A 25,336-nucleotide genomic window follows, 5' to 3' on the forward strand; every position below is an offset into this window, starting at 1 on the left:
AGGTGAGCTCTGGGCCAGAGTGCCATTAGTGTGGTTTTAGCTAGTGAGCTGTGTGTTTGTGTGGTTGCAGCTAGCAAGCTGTGCGTTTGGTGTATTTGCAGTTAGTGAGCTGCTCTCTCTTTTTGACTTACTTTTTACTTTATTGACCAACGCTTGAGTTTTGTTTGTTTTCCTTAAATGGTGATAGCGGCTTGTCCGTCTCTTTTAGTTGAGCGAAAACTATTTAATTTAACCTCCTTGACTCCTTTTCCTGACCCGGACACTTTTTGTTACTTCCCCCTCACCGCCTAGACCCCTCAGGGGAATGTAACAAGTGGGGGCTCGTCCGGGATCCAGATTTGTTCTCTCCCCTGCCCGACAATACAAATATATTGAAGCATCACTTTGAACAGAGGGCTGGGGGCTGTTTTGCACCACTGGGTAAGGGGGGCCCACTGCCCCATTGCCCAATTACCCCCTGGGCCGCCCTTTCACCGTCTGACCATGCCCTGCTACAATGGCTCCACTGCGTGAAGGATGTCAATGCCCAGATCACACAGTGGTGTCTGGCTTTACAGCCTTTTAAGTTTACAGTGGTCTATAGGGCGGGGGCAGATGGCTGTGGCTGATTTCCTCTCCCACTTGCAGTGTATCAAGTTGGCTAGGTCAGATGTCTCACCGGCCTAAGTCAGGCAGTGGGGGGTGTGTGGCGGGGTGAGGTTGGTGGCACGACTGCAGGGGGGGAGTGGTAAATGGTAAATGGACTGATTCTTATATAGCGCTTTTCTACTTTATCTGAGCACTCAAAGTGCTGGAGCAGTGGGTTCAGGATGTGGTGGTAAAGAAGGAAGAGCTTCACAGGTGGTGAGCATCTTCTAATCATGCCATCTCTATTTCAGTAGCAGCCGTGCTGGAGAGGAGGAGAGAGCTGCCGAAGCAGTGAGCACTCCAAAGTGCTGAAGCGACAGTGACATTAAGCAAAATCACAGGGCCAACAGTCGTGTTGATTGCCTTAGGATAGAAGCTTGTTTTTGAGTTTTAAACTCTCTGGTTTAAATCATATCTATCTAATAGACTCCAATTTATTCATGTAAATGGAGAGTTTTGGTCGCACACTAAGGTTAATTATGGAGTTCCACAGGGTTCCGTGCTTGGACTCCAAATCACCTCATTAGAGCTTTTCACTCTCAGACTGCAGGCTTACTTGTGGTGCCAAGAGTGGAGGGCTTTCCAGAGCTTTATGTTTTGTTCGGTAGTTTCCACATCTGTATTTCAGGCTTTGCTGCCACCCATAGGTTCTAATAAAAGATCCAGTGTCCTTTAATCAGGGATGCTTCTCTACAAGTGCCTGTGCCAGTGCAGGTCTTTGAGCATCATTGGGGTACGCTGTGTAGAAAAAAATGGCCTCTGCCAGGTGCTCCCAGATGTCAGATTTTACACTTGCTGTCAATGTCTTCTGTTAAATAAATGATTGATACTGTGCATCATGCTTCTCTGAGGTTCATCACTAACCGTATATCTCAGACTCACCACTGTGCGTTATACTCTCTGGTAGAATGGCCTACTTTGGAAATTTGGAGGAACTCTTATTTATACAGTTTTATATATAAGGCAATACTTGGGTTGCCACCTTCTTATATATGTTCCCTGCTTGCAATGAAGCATGCTGTTCGGTATTCTCTTCTTCCACATGGTAACTTGTTGCTTTCTGTTCCATTTGCCCGAACTGAATTTGGTAAAAGAGCTTTTGTCCATTGAGCACTCTTGGCTTGGAATGAACTGCAGAGCGACTCGAAAATGACTGAATTCATCTCATTAAGTGCTTTTAAATCTAATCTCAGAATCCTTGAGGACAAGTCCGTAACATGCAACTGTTTCAATTAGATTGATTGTCATTTTAACTGATTTTTTTAAAATTTTATTTGAATTTTATTGAATGTTGTTGAATTTTATTAAATTTTACTTACTTTATTTATTTTTTTATTTAATTTAATTAATTTTTTTCCCCATTTATATTTGCATGTGTTGTTGCTGCCTGTGTTTAATTGAGTAATTTCTGTAACTGTGAGACAAATGCTGCTGCCTAGCTTGGCCAGGTTTTTAACCTCAATGGGATCTTCCTGGTTAAATAAATAAAAAACATGTCATTGCCTTTTCTCAGGGTCAACTTAGCGTTGTGGGAGAAGTTTAGAATGTGGAAACACAGAAGGCCATGGGTTCTGCCTTACAAAGGAGGAAGGAATCAGAAACACAGCATCACATGAGTCCACTGAGAGATTTGCATCTCAGAATGAAAGAGCTCACATCAGATTTATCAAGGATGTTTTCCTGGGGCATAGCTGTCAATATTAAGTTTAGTGGTGCATACACTTTAAGTGTGTCTTATCTTTGAGTTCATTTGTTGAGTTTAGAGTGAAGAGGTTTATAAAGTCTTCATCAATGTATTGGAGTTTGTTTGTTTTTTGACAATTGCAACCAACCCATCCACAGTTGAGAGTGCATTTCTTGTCTTCTTGCTTAATCAAGACCCAGAATCTTACAGTTTGTTCCATGTCTTGGGAGACAGAAGATATGATGTATCTACATCATACCGAACAATGGAGGCAGAAGTGGCCCTTCAGTGTCACCATGACATGCGTCACCGAGGCTCTGTTGGTCAACAGTGTGATCTGTCTTCTCCAAATGATATCCACAGTAGTGTTCGTCATGTGAGGATGCGTGTGTTTTCATAATAAAATGCACTCTTTCCCCAACAAGTGCAATTTGGACAATCTCTACAAAATCAGGAAGACCTGCAGCAGAACCATAAGTCACAACCATGGCTTTAGAGTACCTTGTTTTCTGATAGGTAACTACTGTATAATGAAGGCGCCTCATAAGTTGGTGCCTCAAATCTCAATGTCCAAAAGGCAATCAAGAACCACCCGGCAGTGTGCCTGGGCCCCTGTTCTCAACTCACACCTGGTTGGCCAGCCTCTAGCGGGTCAGTTGCTCACTACCCCCATTTAATACTCTTGGGAGCAGTGGATGGTGTGGCTGTACTGGTTCTGTGTGTGCCACTGGCTCCTGGGGGATTTTACTGTGATTTCCCAGCCTCATTATCAAGTTCATTAGTGACAAAGAGACAGGCATTCTCTCTCTCTCCCACACTCATACTACAAGAAGATTTGATTTATGTATCTGTGTATTTCCTAATTTATGTGTACTGCAAGCAATACACCAACAATGGACAAGCCCTGTCCTTCCATGATGGTTCTTCTCCTTGCTCCTTTTCTTTCTTGGGTTTCTGCTGCCTGAGGTATTCACTAAGCACATGATCACTTTTGGCCATCTAAGTACATTTTCTTGACGTACTCATGAATCTTTATTGTTTCGTTCTGGATAGTGGTTCTGACACTCACTAGTCTGTGACCTCCTTCCTTCTACTTGGCGTACAGTCTCAGAGTGCTGGACCTTGGGTCAGGTAAAACCAACCATGCATGGCAGGTAGCTTACTATGTATTGATGCTTTTGTCTCCTCGTTTGGCCAGCTTAATACTGGTAGACATGCTTGCATGTTAATCTAAATAACTGTATATAACTTAATTGTTTGTTAAATTTGTACACAAGTTAGGAGAAGGTGGAGAGTTTGCCAGTGGGGTTTGCTGTGCCACCACCTGACTTAGATTAGCGATTTCCCCTTGCAGGTGCACAAACATTCGCTCGTGATGAGCCAGCAGCACCTCCTGGGCTGCGAGAGCTCGGCAAGTTGGATCTGAATCTGAGTCCATAATGGCTAGAACATTCTGTCACTTAACTGTTGATCCAGACACCACGCTTCACTTTGGCCACACCACACGCTCCTCTTCAGATACGCCACGTGACTCTGCCAAACACTCATGCTCTGAAATCCATGGGAGGGAAACAAGAATGGGTCCAGGGAATCTATATACAATAAATAGTCAATCAAAAGCCAGGAAATCACAGGGAAACACAAGAGAGGGTTAGACCCGGGGCTACACTAACGTGAGTTATACAACGATCCAGTGTGTCACGGTCTGTGGGAGGCAGACCGAGTGGAGAGTGAGTGGAGGACCCAAGTGAGGACAGTGACGTGAAACGAACTTACTTTAACGAAAAGCGAACCTTTATTTGGGGCTGATACTTGAGCATACAAAAATAAAGCAAACAAGCTCAGACCAAACTAAGAAAACTATGAATAAACTATGACAAGACTAGAGAGACTATAAAAGCTATGAACACTGATAATCCTATGACACATGAAGGGACACTATGAAGTCTAAAGCTAGACATGGGGAAGGGAACACAGACAACGCCACACTGAACACAGGAAGACAGCGGGCTTAAATACACACAGGGGGAAAACAGACACATGAGGAAACAGCTCACTAGAATGAACATAATGACACCACAGTGGAACTGAAAACTAAGTACATAGAACATGGAAACAAGACTTCCAAAATAAACAGGAAATATTACGAGACACAGACATGACATGAATTTGACAACAAGCACCACACAGACATGAAACATGACAGGTAGACATGAAGCAGGGACACTTAGAACAGGTGAGAAGACACAAAGGGATCTACAAAGCAAAGGACTAACACAGCAACCTAGGCATCGTAGCACTTAGTAAGGTAAACTAAACTGAAACTAGAACACAAATGGAAAAAAAAATACAGTGGCTTGCAAAAGTATTCGGCCCCCTTGAACTTTTCCACATTTTGTCACATTACAGCCACAAACATGAATCAGTTTTATTGTAATTCCACGTGAAAGACCAACACAAAGTGGTGCACACGTGAGAAGTGGAACGAAAATCATACATGATTCCAAACATTTTTTACAAATAAATAACTGCAAAGTGGGGTGTGCGTAATTATTCAGCCCCCTGAGTCAATACTTTGTAGAACCACCTTTTGCTGCAGTTCCATCTGCCAGTCTTTTAGGGTCTGTCTCTACCAGCTTTGCACATCTACAGACTGAAATCTTTGCCCATTCTTCTTTGAAACAGCTCCAGCTCAGTCAGATTAGATGGACAGCGTTTGTGAACAGCAGTTTTCAGATCTTGCCACAGATTCTCGATTGGATTCAGATCTGGACTTTGACTGGGCCATTCTAACACATGGATATGTTTTGTTTGAAACCATCCCATTGTTGCCCTGGCTTTATGTTTAGGGTCGTTGTCCTGCTGGAAGGTGAACCTCCGCCCCAGTCTCAAGTCTTTTGCAGACTCCAAGAGGTTTTCTTCCAAGATTGCCCTGTATTCGGCTCCATCCATCGTCCCATCAACTCTGACCAGCTTCCCTGTCCCTGCTGAAGAGAAGCCCCCCCAGAGCATGATGCTGCCACCACCATATCTGACAGTGGGGATGGTGTGTTCAGAGTGATGTGCAGTGTTAGTTTTCCACACATAGCGTTTTGCATTTTGGCCAAAAAGTTCCATTTTGGTCTCATGTGACCTGAGCACCTTCTTCCACGTGTTTGCTGTGTCCCCCACATGTTTGCTGTGTCCCCCACATGGCTTGTGGCAAACTGCAAACGGGACTTCTTATGGTTTTCTGTTAACAATGGCTTTCTTCTTGCCACTCTTCCATAAAGGCCAACTTTGTGCAGTGCACGACTAATAGTTGTCCTATGGACAGATTCCCCACCTGAGCTGTAGATCTCTGCAGCTCGTCCAGAGTCACCATGGGCCTCTTGGCTGCATTTCTGATCAGCTCCTTGTTCGGCCTGTGAGTTTAGGTGGACGGCCTTGTCTTGGTAGGTTTACAGTTGTGCCATACTCCTTCCATTTCTGAATGATGGCTTGAACAGTGCTCCGTGGGATCTTCAAGGCTTGGGAAATCTTTTTGTAGCCTAAGCCTGCTTTAAATTTCTCAATAACTTTATCCCTGACCTGTCTGCTGTGTTCTTTGGACTTCATGGTGTTTTTGCTCCCAATATTCTCTTAGACAACCTCTGAGGCCGTCACAGAGCAGCTGTATTTGTACTGACATTAGATTATACACAGGTGCACTCTGTTTAGTCATTAGCACTCATCAGGCAACGTCTATGGGCAACTGACTGCACTCAGACCAAAGGGGGCTGAGTAATTACGCACACCCCACTTTGCAGTTATTTATTTGTAAAAAATGTTTGGAATCATGTCTGATTTTTGTTCCACTTCTCACGTGTGCACCACTTTGTGTTGGTCTTTCACGTGGAATTCCAATAAAATTGATTCATGTTTGTGGCTGTAATGTGACAAAATGTGGGAAAGTTAAAGGGGGCCGAATACTTTTTCAAGCCACTATACAATAAAACTCAAACACTGGGTCACACAACCCAGTACCGTGACACAGCGACAAGAAGCACTGAGTCACTGCCATAAATAGTGGGTGGGAGTAGCAGGATAATAGGCCAGAGGTGAGTAACTGCTTGCAGGTGACTGGGCCAAATGCGGGAGCCTGTAGTGAGCTCCACCCAAGCAGAGAGGAGACAGGAGAGAGAACGAGAGATAACAAGTTTCCTAACTCAGCTGGCTGGGTAGACACAGGGACCATGATATTTACCCTTTGGAAAGTTTTTCCCATGACCCTGAAGGGCTATGTCAAGGGTAATGAAGGCTAACACTAATGCAGACAGAATGGACAGCTGATTACTCCGAATAAAAATTTTATTAAACACAAGAAATTTTGCTAATATACAGAGTGAGCATCACAGGAGATGAGCTCACTTAAAGAATGGAGAGGTGCATTACTCCACTGACTTTGAACAGGTAAGTTGGGAGGATATTATCTGAGGAGTGAATGTGGCAGATTCCAGGGGGAGGCAACCAGGTGAGTGTCCGAAGCAGTGGAGGAGTGAGAAGCTAAGATGTTCAATCTTTGTCCTTTCTGAAGTCTTGACAATTGGTGATAGCAGGTGAGTGTTCAACATGAACCATGAAGCAGGATAGGCCAGCGTCGGGAGACCAGGTGAGTAAACAGGTGAGTGATGAATACTGAGCCCAGGACGTAGACAACTGAAGACACAAAGAATTCTTGTTAGGAAGAGAAGAATCAAAAATACCAAGTAGCAAAGTTAAGGGACTGGAGTGAACTGGCTTGATTTGTGAGACATGAAATGTCGGGTGAGGGAGGGAGCTTTAGCTTAACTGCTGCTGCACTGATGATCGATTCAGTTTTGTAGCGAGCAATGAAGCGTGGAGCGAGGTTATGGGTGAGGGGTTTCAATGGGATGTCTTTAGTGGATAGCCAAACCTTCTGCGCTGGTTCATACCTTGGCACCGGTGTCCAACAGTAGGCCACATAATGGCAATTCAGCTCGGTTTAACAGAGCAAGTCCTTTTTGGTTTGAGGCAGATCGACCAGTTCTGTTACAGGTGTTGTTGTATAGATGGAACCTCATAGGTGGTCTCGGCTGCCAAAAATAGTGGGGGTTGATAACCAAGTGAGACTTGAAAAGGGGACAGGCCTGTGTCTGAAGAAGTTAGAAAGTTGTGAAAATAATCAAGCCAAAATAACTGCAAATACCAGGGGGGTTCTGAGAAGTGACATAGCCAACATGCCTTTCAGTTTGTCCATTAGTTTGGGGATGAAAACCTGAGCTGTGGCAGACTTTGCCTCCTAAAGCTTTACAAAATGTCTTCCATAAAAGATAGTAAAGACTCTTATGATCCATCCAAATGACAAACGTCTGCTTGGCCCCCTCCAAACAATGCCTCCACTCTAGTTTGATCCTGAGTAATTCACAGTCCCTAATGTCAGAAGGCTGCTGGAGTTGGTCACCTAGAGAACAAGGCATGTGGCTGGAGCTAACCTTTAAGGCCTGACCTTTGGGAGACGATTGTCCCCACCCCTGAGTCAGATGCAGCCACCTACAACTGAAGCCACAAGACTGGGGCCAAGGTGAATAGCTCCTCTAATCGTGTGACAGTGGCCTTTGCTTCTCTGCTGCTCCTCAGGAGTCAGCTGTGAGAGCCCAATTTCCATAGGTTTGGGTCATGACTCTGACGGGGGCGCGAGAGTCTGGAAACAGAAGTTGCTGAAGTTGGAAGAGTAGCAATCAGCACCGGAAATGCCTGAAAGGGCACCCTGTGGGATTTGTAGTTCATTTTTAATTCTTTCTCTCTAGCCAATCGTCTATTCTAAGGACTAGGGATACTAAATCCTTAAAAGAAGTAAGTTCATCAGCAACTGATCTTTCATCTGATCTTTTAATGCTTTCAAAAATACTCCCTGTAAAGTGTTTTCTGGCTAGCCAGTCAAGGCGAGCTTTCAGTTTGAATAAGCATGTATCCGAAGTCTGCTGTTTGGTCCTCATTCAACATAACATGATACTCACACACTGTGTGCAAGCTAGTCTTAGCCAAAGGCCTCTTTTATACCGTTACGTACAGAGGTATGGCACTTTCACAATGCACCACCTTTTACCACAGTTATTACAATAGCCATTTCTTGTTGTATGCTCAATCAAGCAGGTAAGTAAATCTCCAAAAGCTGATTTCAAACCCCAAAACACGTTGCGCCATAAATTGGTCCACCCCAAGGATCGGGTCCCCCGACACAAACACAGTAACATAGTGTAACGTAGTTAAGTGCCAGGAGGAAAGGTGGCCCCTAGAGACAAAGCACGTACAAACTCCAAGACACTTACAAAATCCAAAACACTTACCAACTCCAAAACACGTACAAAATCCAAAACACATGCAAACTACAAAACACTTACAAAATCCAAAACACATGCAAACTCCAAAACACATGCAAAGTACAAAAAACATGCAAACTCCAAAACACTTAAAAACTCCAAAACACTTACAAAATCCAAAACACGTACAAAATCCAAAAGACTTACAAAATCCAAAACACATGCAAAGTCCAAAACACTTACAAACTCCAAAACACATGCAAACTCCAAAACACATGCAAACTCCAAAACACGTACAAAATCCAAAACACATGGAAAGTCCAAAACACATGCAAACTCCAAAACACGTACAAAATCCAAAACACTTATATATCCAAAACACATGCAAAGTCCAAAACACTTACAAAATCCAAAACACATGGAAAGTCCAAAACACATGCAAACTCCAAAACACATGCAAAATCCAAAACACATGCAAACTCCAAAACACGTACAAAATCCAAAACACATGGAAAGTCCAAAACACATGCAAACTCCAAAACACGTACAAAATCCAAAACACTTATATATCCAAAACACATGCAAAGTCCAAAACACTTACAAAATCCAAAACACATGGAAAGTCCAAAACACATGCAAACTCCAAAACACATGCAAAATCCAAAACACATGCAAACTCCAAAACACTTACAAACTCCAAAACACGTACAAAATCCAAAACACTTACAAAATCCAAAACACATGGAAAGTCCAAAACACATGCAAACTCCAAAACACATGCAAAATCCAAAACACATGCAAACTCCAAAACACTTACAAACTCCAAAACACGTACAAAATCCAAAACACTTACAAAATCCAAAACACGTACAAAATCCAAAACACATGCAAACTCCAAGACACTTAAAAAATCCAAAACACATGCAAAGTCCAAAACACATGCAAAGTCCAAAACACATGCAAACTCCAAAACACTTACAAAATCCAAAACACTTACAAAATCCAAAACACATGCAAACTCCAAAACACATGCAAACTCCAAAACACTTACAAAATCCAAAACACATGCAAAGTCCAAAACACATGCAAACTCCAAAACACATGCAAAGTCCAAAACACATGCAAACTCCAAAACACTTACAAAATCCAAAACACTCACAAAATCCAAAACGCATGGAAACTCCAAAACACATGCAAACTCCAAAACACTTACAAAATCCAAAACACATGCAAACTCCAAAACACATGCAAACTCCAAAACACTTACAAAATCCAAAACACGTACAAAATCCAAAACACTTATATATCAAAAACACATGCAAAGTCCAAAACACTTACAAAATCCAAAACACATGCAAAGTCCAAAACATATGCAAACTCCAAAACGTACAAAATCCAAAACACATGGAAAGTCCAAAACACATGCAAACTCCAAAACACATAAAAAATCCAAAACACTTACAAAATCCAAAACACCTACAAAATCCAAAACACATGCAAACTCCAAAACACTTACAAAATCCAAAACACTTACAAAATCCAAAACACATGCAAAGGCCAAAACACATGCAAACTCCAAAACACGTACAAAATCCAAAACACTTACAAAATCCAAAACACGTACAAAATCCAAAACACATGCAAACTCCAAAACACTTACAAAATCCAAAACACATGCAAAGTCCAAAACACATGCAAAGTCCAAAACACATGCAAACTCCAAAACACTTACAAAATCCAAAACACTTACAAAATCCAAAACACATGCAAACTCCAAAACACATGCAAACTCCAAAACACTTACAAAATCCAAAACACATGCAAAGTCCAAAACACATGCAAACTCCAAAACACATGCAAACTCCAAAACACTTACAAAATCCAAAACACTTACAAAATCCAAAACACATGCAAAGTCCAAAACACATGCAAACTCCAAAACACATGCAAAGTCCAAAACACATGCAAACTCCAAAACACTTACAAAATCCAAAACACTCACAAAATCCAAAACGCATGGAAACTCCAAAACACATGCAAACTCCAAAACACTTACAAAATCCAAAACACATGCAAACTCCAAAACACATGCAAACTCCAAAACACTTACAAAATCCAAAACACGTACAAAATCCAAAACACTTATATATCAAAAACACATGCAAAGTCCAAAACACTTACAAAATCCAAAACACATGGAAAGTCCAAAACATATGCAAACTCCAAAACGTACAAAATCCAAAACACATGGAAAGTCCAAAACACATGCAAACTCCAAAACACATAAAAAATCCAAAACACTTACAAAATCCAAAACACTTACAAAATCCAAAACACATGCAAACTCCAAAACACTTACAAAATCCAAAACACTTACAAAATCCAAAACACATGCAAAGGCCAAAACACATGCAAACTCCAAAACACGTACAAAATCCAAAACACTTACAAAATCCAAAACACGTACAAAATCCAAAACACATGCAAACTCCAAAACACTTACAAAATCCAAAACACATGCAAAGTCCAAAACACATGCAAAGTCCAAAACACATGCAAACTCCAAAACACTTACAAAATCCAAAACACTTACAAAATCCAAAACACATGCAAACTCCAAAACACATGCAAACTCCAAAACACTTACAAAATCCAAAACACATGCAAAGTCCAAAACACATGCAAACTCCAAAACACATGCAAACTCCAAAACACTTACAAAATCCAAAACACTTACAAAATCCAAAACACATGCAAACTCCAAAACACATGCAAACTCCAAAACACTTACAAAATCCAAAACACATGCAAAGTCTAAAACACATGCAAACTCCAAAACACATGCAAAGTCCAAAACACATGCAAACTCCAAAACACTTACAAAATCCAAAACGCATGCAAACTCCAAAACACATGCAAACTCCAAAACACTTACAAAATCCAAAACACGTACAAAATCCAAAACACTTATATATCAAAAACACATGCAAAGTCCAAAACACTTACAAAATCCAAAACACATGGAAAGTCCAAAACACATGCAAACTCCAAAACGTACAAAATCCAAAACACATGGAAAGTCCAAAACACATGCAAACTCCAAAACACATACAAAATCCAAAACACTTACAAAATCCAAAACACATGCAAACTCCAAAACACATGCAAACTCCAAAACACTTACAAAATCCAAAACACTCACAAAATCCAAAACGCATGCAAACTCCAAAACACATGCAAACTCCAAAACACTTACAAAATCCAAAACACATGGAAAGTCCAAAACACATGCAAACTCCAAAACGTACAAAATCCAAAACACATGGAAAGTCCAAAACACGTGCAAACTCCAAAACACATACAAAATCCAAAACACTTACAAAATCCAAAACATGTACAAAATCCAAAACACATGCAAACTCGAAAACACTTACAAAATCCAAAACACTTACAAAATCCAAAACACATGCAAAGGCCAAAACACATGCAAACTCCAAAACACTTATAAAATCCAAAACACTTACAAAATCCAAAACAAATGCAAAGTCCAAAACACTTACAAAATCCAAAACACGTACAAAATCCAAAACACATGCAAAGTCCAAAACACTTACAAAATCCAAAACACATGGAAAGTCCAAAACACATGCAAAATCCAAAACACATGCAAACACATGTATCCCAATTCAGGGTCTGCAGCCTTAAAGGCCGCATTTTAAGGCCGATTACGTCACAGCGACATGACGAAGGCTGTCCCAATTCAAAGGCTGCTCGAAATGCGGCCCTCAAATGCATCCCTGAATTTTAAGGATGGGTCGCTGTAGCCTTCATGACCCAACATATCCCAGACTTCATAGCGCGGCAGTGGTGTGGATAATTTTGCCGAAAAAAACGTCCGAAGCGGAGCGGCCGAAGAGTAAACTTTCAGAAGTAAGTACTGAATATTATGTCACTTATTTATGCGCAAATGTTTTTATAATGAAGAACATTAAAACATTACTGTTGGCCACATGTCGGCAGAGTTATGTGACGTTAGTGATGTTTGTAGTAACTTGGTTTTAAAGCCTTTACTTTAAAATATACGCCATTCAATAGTTCACTTTAATCTTACAGAGAATGTGATGATTTTATGGATAATTAAAGTCAGTCATATATCCACAAACGCAACAAGCTGAAAGTCCGTGAATGCTGCTCGGTTTGCAGTCCTGAATATCACGGCACAAGCAGGATTCACTGCACTGTTAATGTTAGCTCTGTTATATTGCTGCCTCTGTTCGGTGGTGTCGAGCCAAACGGACTTTAACGTGTGTTTGAACAAGCTGACGGTTCACTCGTTAAGCTGAAAGAAAGATGCTTTAATCACAGAGTCACACATGTGTCCACTGTACCAGCTGGGAACTCTTCTTGTTTAGCACTCGTAATAACACAAACACTAAATCCTCCTGTTTGTAGCAGTGTGTACACCTGAGACTGTCACCTGTGTGTCTGTCCTGCACTCTCTCTCTGTTTCTTTCTCTCTGATTGTGGAATAAAAGTATGAACATGTGTTTATAAGTTACACTTGTGTTTGAATCCTGCAGCTTATCACACATTTTATTTCCATGTGTGACGACTGCAAGTGTCCAGAGTGAGGACAGACTGAGGGACCCACTGCTGCACATCATCTGTGAGGCTTTGCACCCCTGATGATCCACCAGGACAAACTCAGCAGTGTGTGAGGAAGAGGAGGAGGAAGAGCCAGCAGCAGCTGACAGATGGAGAGAATAGACAGACTGTTCCCTGTTTGTGAAGGACTGCTAGGAAAGTTTAGAATAACTAACTGTCTGTCCTGAATCAGTCTTATTAGGTAATGTTATCCTAATGTTCAAGTAATGTTATCATCCCAGTGTTTTCAGTGTGGGAGAAAGTACTCAGGGCCTTCAAGTTACACACTATGAAAGGCAGCAACAAGTTTAATATTCAGAAACCTAAAGTATGTATCAGCAGCAGAATGGAGCTAAAAATAAATGTTTGTTTCAGTTCTATGAAGCTTTGAGTATTTTGGATTAGTAGCACTGCTGTGTTTGTTGCATCATATTGCTGTAATTGTTTATATGCTTTATATATTCTGAGGTAAGTTGATCTATAGTGTTACATCATATTCTATAAGGATGTTATGTGTTTGGATACTTTCTGCCCAGTTTGACCCATTTAGCAGAAGTCAGCCTGTTTAAGGCTCTGATATCTATTCTGTATGACTTAAAGCAGTTATGACATGGTCTGATTTTCTCACCCAATAAAGGAATATTTCATATATCAGTCTACTCTTCATTCTATCAGACACAGTTATCACAGCTCGTACATTTTCTTTTTATAAATATATGTATGCAATGAGCCAAATTTAGTAATGCCAACATATTAAAAGAACAACATTTGTCTCTTATATATGATACACCTATGTATATATATGCACTGTCAAAGATACTTGAGTGTCTTTGAGTGAAGATTTAAGGTGATAGGACATGTAAATAACTGCAACTTGAATCTGTACTGAGGCTCAGTATTTGACACAGAGTTCATGTTCACTGCTGTAATAGCTAATAATGATTAATATAATAACTATAATATTGGACATATTATATTTACATTACCAAAGTGAGATGACTTTAGTCTCATGAACAACATTAGCTAATTGTTATTTACTAACTAATCTTAAATGACTGTTCAGTACAGAAATGAACCCCAAAAATTATGCTTTACTGTCCTGTGGTCTCAACCTCAGATACTTATCAAATCACACAAAGTTGTTGTAGAAACAAACAAACAAATGAACAAAATATGTTCTCCTTCATTTCTGTCAAACAAAGTTTCCATTGGTTAGTATCATGGTTGCTAGGCTACAAAGAGGTATAAGGTGTGACATGGAGTTGCCCCTAACAACGTAATAAGACGGCACTGGGATAAATAAAATGAGACAGCAGTATTGCAGCACCATTTTAAATAGTGATAAATCTTTACTGCCTGTCTAGTGCCTATTGATTAAAATATTCAAAGGTTATGTATTTGCCAGTATTCTTAAGTTCTAATAAACTCAGTAAGAAATTTCATTTTATTTAGGCCATATGAGTAGCAGAGAAAAGCAGGGCTGGAATGAGTCATCATTGTAACTCTTGGGTTCAAAAATCAAGGTGAGAAAAGATGAACAGGAACAATCACCTGCTCAAACCTCTCGTTGTCCCTTTGTGAGCACGTTGTCCTTTACCTCAAAACACTTGTATTTTTCATCAGTTCAATCAATGAGTCACTATTCTGATATATAATTAGAGTTGGAAATGGCACTTCGATCTCCTCAACCTTCACTCACCCCAGCTCTTAAGCTTACTGTCACTAGCACCCCAGGTTATTAATCATTTAATAATAATACCAACATAATAGCTTCATTTCACTGACACTCTATGCTCTCTCTGTCTTTTTACATTGTCTTCTTCATGGGTTTTTCCCAACAGCTAGAAATGAGAGTGCACATTCTTTTAATAATAATAGCCAAAGATGCTTCTTAACAGTAGTGGTAAACGCTACTTAAATAATCTTTCTTAAAGAGAAATTCTGTGACATCAGACATGGTTTTCATTGCTCCCTTTCTCTTTCTTCAGTACCAGGATTTCCGTGCCCAGCACCCACTGCAGCAGCAGCATACAGAGGAACTCACCTACGAGGTCGGGGACGGACTGTGTACAACACATTCAGGGCAACTGGACCAGCTCCCTATGTCCCAGCATGTGGAGGGTGAGCATTTATTCTTGTTCGAGTTTTGCTGTTTTACCTTCCATCTCGGTCTTTTCACTTATCCAGTGTACTAAATCTCAAACTGCTCAGAATCAGTGGAGCATGCCAGGCTTGCCTTATAGCAGTAAGACACTCCACCACTACCATAGCATGGGGACTCGACTTAGAGGCATGCTCCTAAACATGCTCTTGTATCTTAGCATAAATTCATAGAAAATAGCTGTAGAGATGAACTTGCACCTGTGCTGTTGTATACAGGTGTATATACAGGTGTGTATACAGGTACTGTTCCTCTAGTCTGATATAATTAAACAATATAAGAAATAGTACAAACCAAGGAGATTAAAACAAGGAGGTTATCTGAGGAACTTGGAAAGAAAGCGACTGGACTTCTTCCTATTTCTTGAAGATGTTTCACCTCTCATCCAAGAAGCTTCCCAGGTATTTAATCCCTAGTGAGAGTTATTCCTACAGAGGGTCGTTGACCCACTATTGATCACATGCCTCAACGAATGGCCAAGGTGTGAAAAAAGATGTGGATCAGCAGAGGTTTCGTGTGAAACCATGGTGAGATCTATTATGTGAACACTGGTGGCGCAGCAGCAGCACGCAGCGGCCATTCCTCTGTCTAGTGTTGCACTGTCTTCTCTTGTTTATTGTTGCAATTTTTTTGCAGAGTCCTGTTTTTAAATTCAATTTCAATTCAATTTTATTTATTTAGCACCAAATCACAACAACAGTCGCCTGAAGGCAGTTTATATTGTGTAGTAGATTCTACAATAATACATACAGAGAAAAACCCAACAATCATATGACCCCCTATGAACAAGCACTGTGGCGACAGTGGGAAGGAAAAACTCCCTTTTAACAGGAAGAAACCTCCAGCAGAACCAGGCTCAGGGAGGGGCGGGGCCATCTGCTGCGACCGGTTAGGGTGAGAGAAGGAAGACAGGATAAAGACATGCTGTGGAAGAGAGACGGAGATTAATAACAGATATGATTCAATGCAGAGAGGTCTATTAATACATAGTGAGTGAGAAAGGTGACTGGAAAGGAAAAACTCAATGCATCATGGGAATCCCCCGGCAGCCTACGTCTATTGCAGCATAACTAAGGGAGGATTCAGGGTCACCTGGTCCTGCCCTAACTATATGCTTTAGCCTAATCTTGAAAGTAGAGATAGTGTTTGTCTCCTGAATCCAAACTGGAAGCTGGTTCCACAGAAGAGGGGCCTGAAAACTGAAGGCTCTGCCTCCCATTCTACTTTTAAATACTCTAGGAACAACAAGTAGGCCTGCAGAGCGGGAGCGAAGTGCTCTAATAGGGTAATATGGTACTACAAGGTCATTAAGATAAGATGGGGCCTGATTATTTAAGACCTTGTATGTGAGGAGCAGGATTTTGAATTCTGGATTTAACAGGGAGCCAATGAAGGGAAGCCAATACAGGAGAAATATGCTCTCTCCTTCTAGTCCCTGTCAGGACTCTTGCTGCAGCATTTTGGATTAACTGAAGGCTTTTCAGGGAGTTTTAGGACTTCCTGATAATAATGAATTTCAGCAGTACAGCCTAGAACAAAAATTGGGTAATACTGTTGCCTATGAACATGCGTGATGCATATAGAGGTTATCAAATCTATGTCAATGTTGAACTTCATTAATCCATTAATTAATTAAAGAATTTTTGCCATACAAGGACCTTCAAAGGAATCAACTTCATTGGAACCTGTAGAGATCCAAGATTACCTTAGTAATGAAGAATGTTCATATATATGAATATTGTAAGTATATTTAGTTGCTAGTTTATTTGATAGTCTGTGTAGTAGTGATGGTAAATTCGTTTATTTTTACTTTATCGAGTTTGAATGAGTCACTCACCAAAGTGAATCGGGTTTTTGGAGTCATTTGAGTCACTGAGTCAGTTGCCCAGAGAGTGCAAAAAATTTACATTTTCACTCAAACTTTATTTGTTTCTCTTTTCATGTATATCCTACTGCTAAGATGAATGATTGAAAAAGAAAAACAACAATTTTTATAGAGCAAAAAAATTAAGTTTTCTAAAGGGAACATTTATTTTATTTATTTTTAATGTATTTTATTAGTAATTCCTCAAATGTGTCAAATATATATATGTCCACTGAGCTGTGAGCCGGGGGCGGTAATGCGCCTTAACATTGGTTGCCAACCAAGAAGAAGAAGAAGAAGAAGGAGCTGTGAGCATGGAGGGAGAGGGCGAGTGAGTGATTCGTTAGTAGTAAAACGTTGGCGAAATTCCAAGATGGCGGCGAACCAAACCGGTTTGACAACCTGTTTGACAGGTTTCGTGTGTGTACGCATGCGCGTTCAGGTATCTTGGGGTTATGTGTGTTTATGTGTGGAAAAACCCAGGGCGGCTGAGGGGTTATATGTGTTCATGTGTTCCGTGAATCGCTACCTTATCTTGGTGGAGGGGTTTGTGTGTCCCAGGGATCCCAGGGTCTATGTTGTCTGGGGGCTTTTGCCCCCTGGTAGGGCCTCCCATTGCAAATTGGTCCTGGGTGAGGGACCAGACAAAGAGCGATTCAGAAGACCCTTATGAGAAAAACATAGAGGGAACAGTTTACCCTGCCTGGGATAGGGTTACCGGAGCCCCGCCCTGGAGCCCCGCCCTGGAGCCAGGCCCGGGGAGGGTGCCTGAGGGCGAGCGTCTGGTGGCCGGAAAAGGGCACAGCCCGAAAAGGGGACATGGGCCCATCCTCCCATGGGGTCGGGTGCATTGTGTGTTGGGTGGCGGCCAGGAGCGGAGGCGCTGACGGACTGATCCCCGGCTACCAAGACTGGCAATTGAGACATGGAATGTCACCTCTCTGATGGGGAAGGAGCCTGAGTTAGTGCGTGAGGTTGAGAGGTACCGGCTAGATATAGTCGGGCTCACCTCTACGCATGGCTTGGGCTCTGGAACCAGTCTCCTGGAGAGGGGCTGGACTCTGTCTCAGTCTGGAGTTGCCCCTGGTGAGAGGCGTCGGGCTGGGGTGGGTATTGTAATATCCCCTCGGCTTGCTGCCGGTACGTTGGGGTTCTGCCTGGTGGATTAGAGGGTTTTTTCTCTGCGCCTTTGGGTCAGGGAATGGGTCCTGACTGTCATCTGCGCTTATGCGCCGAGTGGCAGTTCAGAGTACCAGCCTTCTTAGAGTCCCTGGGGGGGGGGGGGGGGGGGGGGGGGGGTGCTGGAAGGTGCTCCACCTGGAGACTCTGTTATCCTACTGGGAGACTTCAATGCTCACGTGGGTAACGACCTGGAGGGGCGTGATTGGGAGGAACGGCCTCCCTGATCTGAACCCGAGCCGTGTTTTGTTATTGGATTTCTGTGCAAATCACAGTTTGGCCATAACAAACACCTTGTTCGAACATAAGAGTGTCCATAAGTGCACGTGGCATCAGGATGCTCTAGGCCGCAGGTCGATGAACATCCACATATCTGAACCAATGGCTTGGTGTTCCAGGGTAGGATAGCAAAGCCCTCTTTTCCACTTCTTCCATGTACAAATTGGCCACGATGGGTGAAACTGGGGAGCCCATGGCACACCCATGTTTCTGCCTGTACATCTTTCACCATCTTACAATGCTGTGATTGCAGCCATTCGCCAACTGTCTGTGAATGGTACTCATGGCCATTAATCAGTGGTCTTTGATCAGTGGGTTTTGGTCAATGGTTGTTGATCAATGGTCATGAGAATTTGCATAATTAAGATTAAGGAACTGACCTCCCAGCCCATTGTTCCTTCAGTGGGCTGGTTTCAGTCATTATGCAAATGTAGTGTTTATAAGATTGGGGAAACCTGCAGTCAGCTGAGACTGAAGAAGTCACTTGGATGAGTGACAAAATGTTTCTCCCACAAAACGCTACGTCCAGATGAACAGAATCAACTTTTTGAAGATTTACTTCCCTGGATAATTGAGAATGCATCAAAACACATATGTCTGCATAACTGAATGTTGAGACACGCCAAAGCGATAAAAATAGATTAATTAACACTGGAAGTCCCAGGCTTTTCTAAGCCCAAGTCAGCCAAGTGGAAGCTAAACTGGCTAGTCTTTTAGCATCAATTCATATGTAAATTAGGTTGTTACTTGAGGAGTGGGGGAGTGGGGGTGTGTGAATGATTGCTGTTTTCTAACTACCAACTGCCTCTTTGTTAGTGTGTGGGGGTGGGGAGCTGCTAAAAGCTGTGAACTTCCTTTCCTGTTGAGGTCAATGAAATTGTCCTCTTGCGGGGTTTACTAGGCTGCTGCTCAGCAAACCTGTGAAACCCACAGTATAACCCTAACCCTGCAGTATATAGCAAGTAAACCTGACAAGTTTGGGATCAAGTTTTGGGTGGCTAACTGCCAACTGCCTCTTTGTTAGTGTGTGGGGGTGGGGAGCTGCTAAAAGCTGTGAACTTCCTTTCCTGTTGAGGTCAATGAAATTGTCCTCTTGCGGGGTTTACTAGGCTGCTGCTCAGCAAACCTGTGAAACCCACAGTATAACCCTAACCCTGCAGTATATAGCAAGTAAACCTGACAAGTTTGGGATCAAGTTTTGGGTGGCTAACTGCCAACTGCCTCTTTGTTAGTGTGTGGGGGTGGGGAGCTGCTAAAAGCTGTGAACTTCCTTTCCTGTTGAGGTCAATGAAATTGTCCTCTTGCGGGGTTTACTAGGCTGCTGCTCAGCAAACCTGTGAAACCCACAGTATAACCCTAACCCTGCAGTATATAGCAAGTAAACCTGACAAGTTTGGGATCAAGTTTTGGGTGGCTTGCGACCTAAAATCCAAGTACATTTGCAATGTCTTCCCATATCTTGGCAAGGGAAGTACATTTGCAAGAGAGTTGGCTCACTCTCATATGGCTGGGAAGAAGGCAAGAAAAGAACAGTTGCTTTGGACACAACCCTCCACACCTAGCCCTGGAAAAAGAGCCATGTGTTAGGTCAAACACAAATGCAAGAACAATCATGCCACTGTGCGATGTGTTCACTGCTACAGATACACATGTGGTTTTTTGTTTGTTTTTTTTGTACTGTTTTTATCAATATATCTCAGCAACAAAGGAAATACACCCATGTGTGTTGATTTCTCCCTAAGATGGCAAACAGAAACACAAGTTTCCTTGTGGGTTAGGGTTAGGCTAACCCTAACGACTCAGCACCACCTTATTTACATAACAAAAGCAGCAGTCCACAGTTCAGTTCAGGATATTAGCTAAAAGCCTACCTGCCATTTGGCTGGTTGGCGGGTTTTAAACGTAGAAAAGCCAAATGGCTGCTCTCTGGGAGTTCCTGTGTTAAAAACCCTATGGTTTGATTAAATTAAAACCCAGTTAAAAACACATGAACACATATAACCCCGCAGCCGCCCTGGGTGTTTCAACACATGAACGCACATAACCCCAAGATACATGAACGAGCATGTGTACATGCGCGAAACCTGTCAAACAGGTTGTCAAAACGGTTTGGTTGGCCTCCTACTTGGAATGCCGCCAACGTATTACTATTTTTGTTTATGCTACGATTCAGGAAGGGAGGGAGTGAGTGAGTCCTGAGTGATTGGTTAATGCTACGATTCAGCACAGGAAGGGAGGGGGTGAGTAACTCAAATGTGCTGTTAGCATGTTAGCAGAGCGATGCTACTGTGAACTGAGGAGCTATTGTCTTGATGTGAGCTTCTACTCAGGGTTTTTTCTTCCAGTCCAGACCAGAAATGTTTCTGTTAAGAAACTGGCTGTTGTCTTTTTTTCCCCACAATTTTAATTCTAAGGTAGATATATTTCTACTAATGAAATTAGTTTGCTAAAAGCAACAGGGATGACTCAATCAGTTGGGCTTGTGAATCATGACTCACGAGCAGTGTTGGGACTAACGCGTTATTAAGTAACGCGTTACAGTAACTACGTTATTATTGCGGTAACGAGCACGGTAACTAGTTATTATGCCAAAATCAGGAACGCGTTACTCGTTACTGGGATTTAGATAGGGCCGTTATTCGTTACTTCGTGTGTTGCGTTTGACTTACCTCGGAAATCGGAACACGAACCTGGGAATAATGTTACACTCGAGTAAACGGCGTTCTGGTTAGCCTCGTCAGAGAAGTCTGGATTCCAATAATGGCGACGCCCTCGAAAACGCTTGTTTTGCTAGCCCTCTACAAAAACAAATTACTACTAAACACATATGCAGCTCATCTGCAGTATTTCCGAGTCCCGAGTACCGAGTACATAGGAAAGCACCACGACTGCAGTTTTCGTGTTGGACGTAAAAAGCGCACGTGACACTGTGACGTAAGCTACAATCATGGCGGCAGTCGAAGATGGTCCAGGCATGGGTTTTCTCTCCTGGAAATATTCACATTATTTCTCCTTTCTGATGGTAAAAGACAGGAATATTGTCGTGAACTGTATTCTCTGTGGAGGTTCTAAAACTCTTTCGACATCAAAGACTAGCAATTCTAATCTGATGAAAAATCTTCAGAAACAGCATGCATCTACCAACTTAGTTGAAAAAGAACCCGAAGGCAATGTCGGTGACTCTAGCTCCATTGACGCTATTCCAGCAAAACAACGAAAGCTTGATTTCGGACAACCTGCTGCACAGTCCATCACCCAGCCCCAGCTACACAGGCTGATTGCCAGGTATGTTGTGGAAGACATGAAACCCATCTCAACGGTTGAGTCCCATGCTTTCAGACAACTGATTAGTCATACACCTGTGCGAGGGAGAGCTGGGAAGGCACCATGCAGAAAGACATTTTCCAGTTTCCTAGACCAAGAATATGCCAACATGGAGTCAGAGCTCAAAAACACACTTGACATGGTAGAATACATCTCCACAACAGCAGACATTTGGACTGTGCATAATAAAAGTTTTCTTGGTGTGACCGCGCATTGGATAAATGCACAAAGCATGAAACGTGAGACTTTTGTTTCGATTGGGGATGTGCTGCAGAATGGTGCTGATGATGCTGATGATGCAATTTCTTTACCACCACATCAGAGATGTGCATCGCACACAATGAATCTTATCTCTTGCACTGATGTGGAGAAGTGGCTACTGTCTGAAGCTGCAACAAAAAACATCTACAGAAGTGCCACCACAAAATGTGCAGGGCTGTGGAACAAGGCCAGTCGTTCCACAGTGGCTACTGAGATTGTGGAAGACATTATTGCAAAGAAACTACTAGTACCTTGCACAACAAGGTGGAACTCGTTCTATTATGCTCTGGAGAGAATTTCAAAGATACCTTTGGTGGAGCTGAACACAATCTCATCCACATTACAGTTGAAATGTTTCAATGAGAGGGAGCATCAGTGTATCAGAGACTACTGTGCAGTCATGAAACCACTTACTGTGGCACTGGACATTCTTCAAGGAGAAGACCATTGTTTTTATGGCACACTCCTACCCACACTGGAATCGCTGATGACCAAGACTCTGGCTATAAAAAATGGTCTGCAAATTCTTGTTGGGCTACCAGATACAGTTGTCCAGGTAAGAGATAATATTTTTATTTGTGTTTATCTTTAATGAAATGTATTACTCAATTGCTTTTTATATTGTGCTGTGCTGTTGTGTCACATGCAAGTGAATGCTGTTACAGTTACAGATACTTAACCCCAATAAATAAATAAAATAAATACAATGTAGTAAAATACACACTATTTACAAATTAAAATACATTCTATATAAAACTGCAGCATGCTGTTAATGGTTAATTAATTTAATGTTGAAACAATGCATACTTTCTCATGCAAAAATGTTTTTTGCACTTCTACTGTGTCGTTATTACAGGCAGTCAAAACAAGGTTTGCACATGTCCTTGGAAGTGAAGATGCTTTGCTGGCTGCTGTGACACTACCAAAATTTAAGCTTCGTTGGCTACATGACCAGTCGCGGAAGGACCTCGCAAAGGCACGTCTGCTGGTAGAGTGTCGAAAACGTCTCCCTGAGCAAGATCAGCTACAACCAGGTACCAGCGCCACCAACACAACACAGCACCCGGGTTCTAGCAAAGAGGATGAGTTCTTCTCCTTTGAAGAGAATGAGGACATATATGCCACTGCTGAAGGTGAGGTAGCCGAGTACCTCAAATCAGGAGCAACAGGGTTAGACTCTCTGAATCATTTCCCGATGATAAAGAAACTCTCTCTTAAACTTAATGCAGCTACTCCTTCAAGCGCCCCAGTTGAAAGGCTTTTCAGCCTGGGAAACCTGATTCTCACTCCAAAGAGGAACAAGTTGTCTGATCATAAGTTTGAGAAGCTTCTCCTCTTGAGGTACAATTGTTGGTTTGGTGGAACCAAAGTTGAGTAGTGCTCATATGATGATGATGTGTTGCCTTCAGTAGTGCTCTACAAGGTAAAGTAGGGTTATTTCCAAGTGAAACTTGGGCTTCTGAAGCACTTAAAATACCATTATATTTTATTTATCTACATGGCCTGTATGGAGGTAATATTATTTTGGTTTGACTGTTTATGAAGCTGAAAATACTTATTATTTATTTTATTTCTGTTTGAGGGGCTGAAAATACTTATAATTAATTTTATTTCTCTTCTCTTTCTCTGAAAAATACTTTTATTACTGAACATGAGGTCTCCAGCAATTCAGCAGTTAAGTTTACAAAGTTCAGTTCAGTTAACTTTACAAAGAATGGACAAACCTCACCGTGTTTATGTTAAATGATTTTTTGCACTACATGTTTTTGCACTTTGATACCTACAGGTCCTAAATTGTCTGAGGTACAGTTTAATGTTGGCACTGCTAAAAGCATACTTTCTGTCCATTCAAATGGAAAAAATAAATATCTTTCAAAAGTTTCAACACACTGTATGTTGTGTTTTGTGATCCACTGCTTCTTCCTAGTGATACTACGTACAATGATTAGATTTATAACACTGCTGTAACAACCCCAGAATGATGTGTTTGCATTTGTAGAGGGTTGAAACAATAGAAATAGATTAAAACACACAGATAAAAAAGTGACACATAAAACAAATTTGTTAATTTCTAATTTAGTTTCATTCATTTCATCATTAACTTGCACTCGCACTACTACACTGCCATTTTAACCATTTTAGGTTCAGGCCATTAGGTGGCACAGTGTACTTGTGGCAGGATACTGCTAACATGTAAGCAAGCTAGAAGACTGGCATCCTTGCTGGGTATCCAGTTAGGGAAGCAACACATTAATAAGAGAATTCTGGGTAAAACCAAAGTTACTTTCCCTAGTAACTAGTTACTTTGAAAGTAACGAGTAACTTGAAGTAACTGAGTTACTTTTGATAGGAGTAACTAGTAATGTAACTAAGTTACTAATTTAAAGTAACTTACCCAACACTGCTCACGAGTCAGTAAAGTGATTCTCGAGTATTGAACGATTCATTCATGATTCACACATCACTACTGTGTAGCTATGAATCATTTTTATGTTTTTTTTAGCAAGTGCATATATATATATATATATATATATATATATATTGCTTAGGCTGCTGCCCCCGCGACCCGGCCCTGGATAAAGCGGATGAAGATGGATGGATGGATATATATATATATATATATATATATATATATACTCATATTCACGTGTATAGTATCCAGGTCACTGGATGTTACATTCGATTTAGGCTACTTTGAGGTTTTTATTGTTGTTGTTTGTCATTGAAACTCAGTCTCAATTAAAATGCTCAGGGAGATGATAATAATCTGTGTTGGTTTGAGTTTACTTGGTTTTGCAAAAATAGAGAAAAATCAGAGAAAAAGACGAAATGTATAAAGAATGCCATGTACAGAAAACACTAACATGCCTGAAGATGAAAAGTAAAAAGTATAGCAAAGTAAACAAGTTTTGAGTTTAAAGGCTTCGTCTCTATTCACTGTCTGTCTAACTGGATAATCTAAGTCTACGTCTAGCAAAGACAGAACACTGTTCAATAACAGTGAACAAATA

At 41.5% G+C, this 25,336-nt stretch overlaps 2 protein-coding genes and 1 pseudogene across 5 annotated transcripts in view; all 3 read left to right on the forward strand.

Moving 5' to 3' along the window:
• The window catches only part of rbfox1 (RNA binding fox-1 homolog 1), a 105,461-nt gene that overhangs the window by 43,991 nt on the left and 36,134 nt on the right, over nucleotides 1-25,336 (forward strand). For all 4 annotated transcript variants that reach the window (XM_006807497.3, XM_006807498.3, XM_006807499.3 and 1 more), the window contains one exon: nucleotides 15,246-15,378. In XM_006807497.3, coding sequence (XP_006807560.2) covers nucleotides 15,246-15,378 — 133 coding nt within the window. The remainder of the gene's footprint in view (nucleotides 1-15,245; nucleotides 15,379-25,336) is intronic.
• Nucleotides 21,688-23,004, forward strand: LOC148094728 (uncharacterized). Its single transcript, XM_087837385.1, has 2 exons — nucleotides 21,688-22,840; nucleotides 22,976-23,004. Exons 1-2 carry the CDS (start codon nucleotides 21,688-21,690, stop codon nucleotides 23,002-23,004), a joined length of 1,182 nt encoding a protein of 393 aa, XP_087693511.1.
• Nucleotides 23,125-23,757, forward strand: LOC148094729 (uncharacterized; annotated as a pseudogene).

Source organism: Neolamprologus brichardi, unplaced genomic scaffold, assembly GCF_056152115.1.
Source record: "Neolamprologus brichardi isolate AB-2024 unplaced genomic scaffold, ASM5615211v1 NODE_ptg000031l+_length_7269946_cov_1, whole genome shotgun sequence".
In the NCBI taxonomy this organism is placed as follows: Eukaryota; Metazoa; Chordata; class Actinopteri; order Cichliformes; family Cichlidae; genus Neolamprologus; species Neolamprologus brichardi.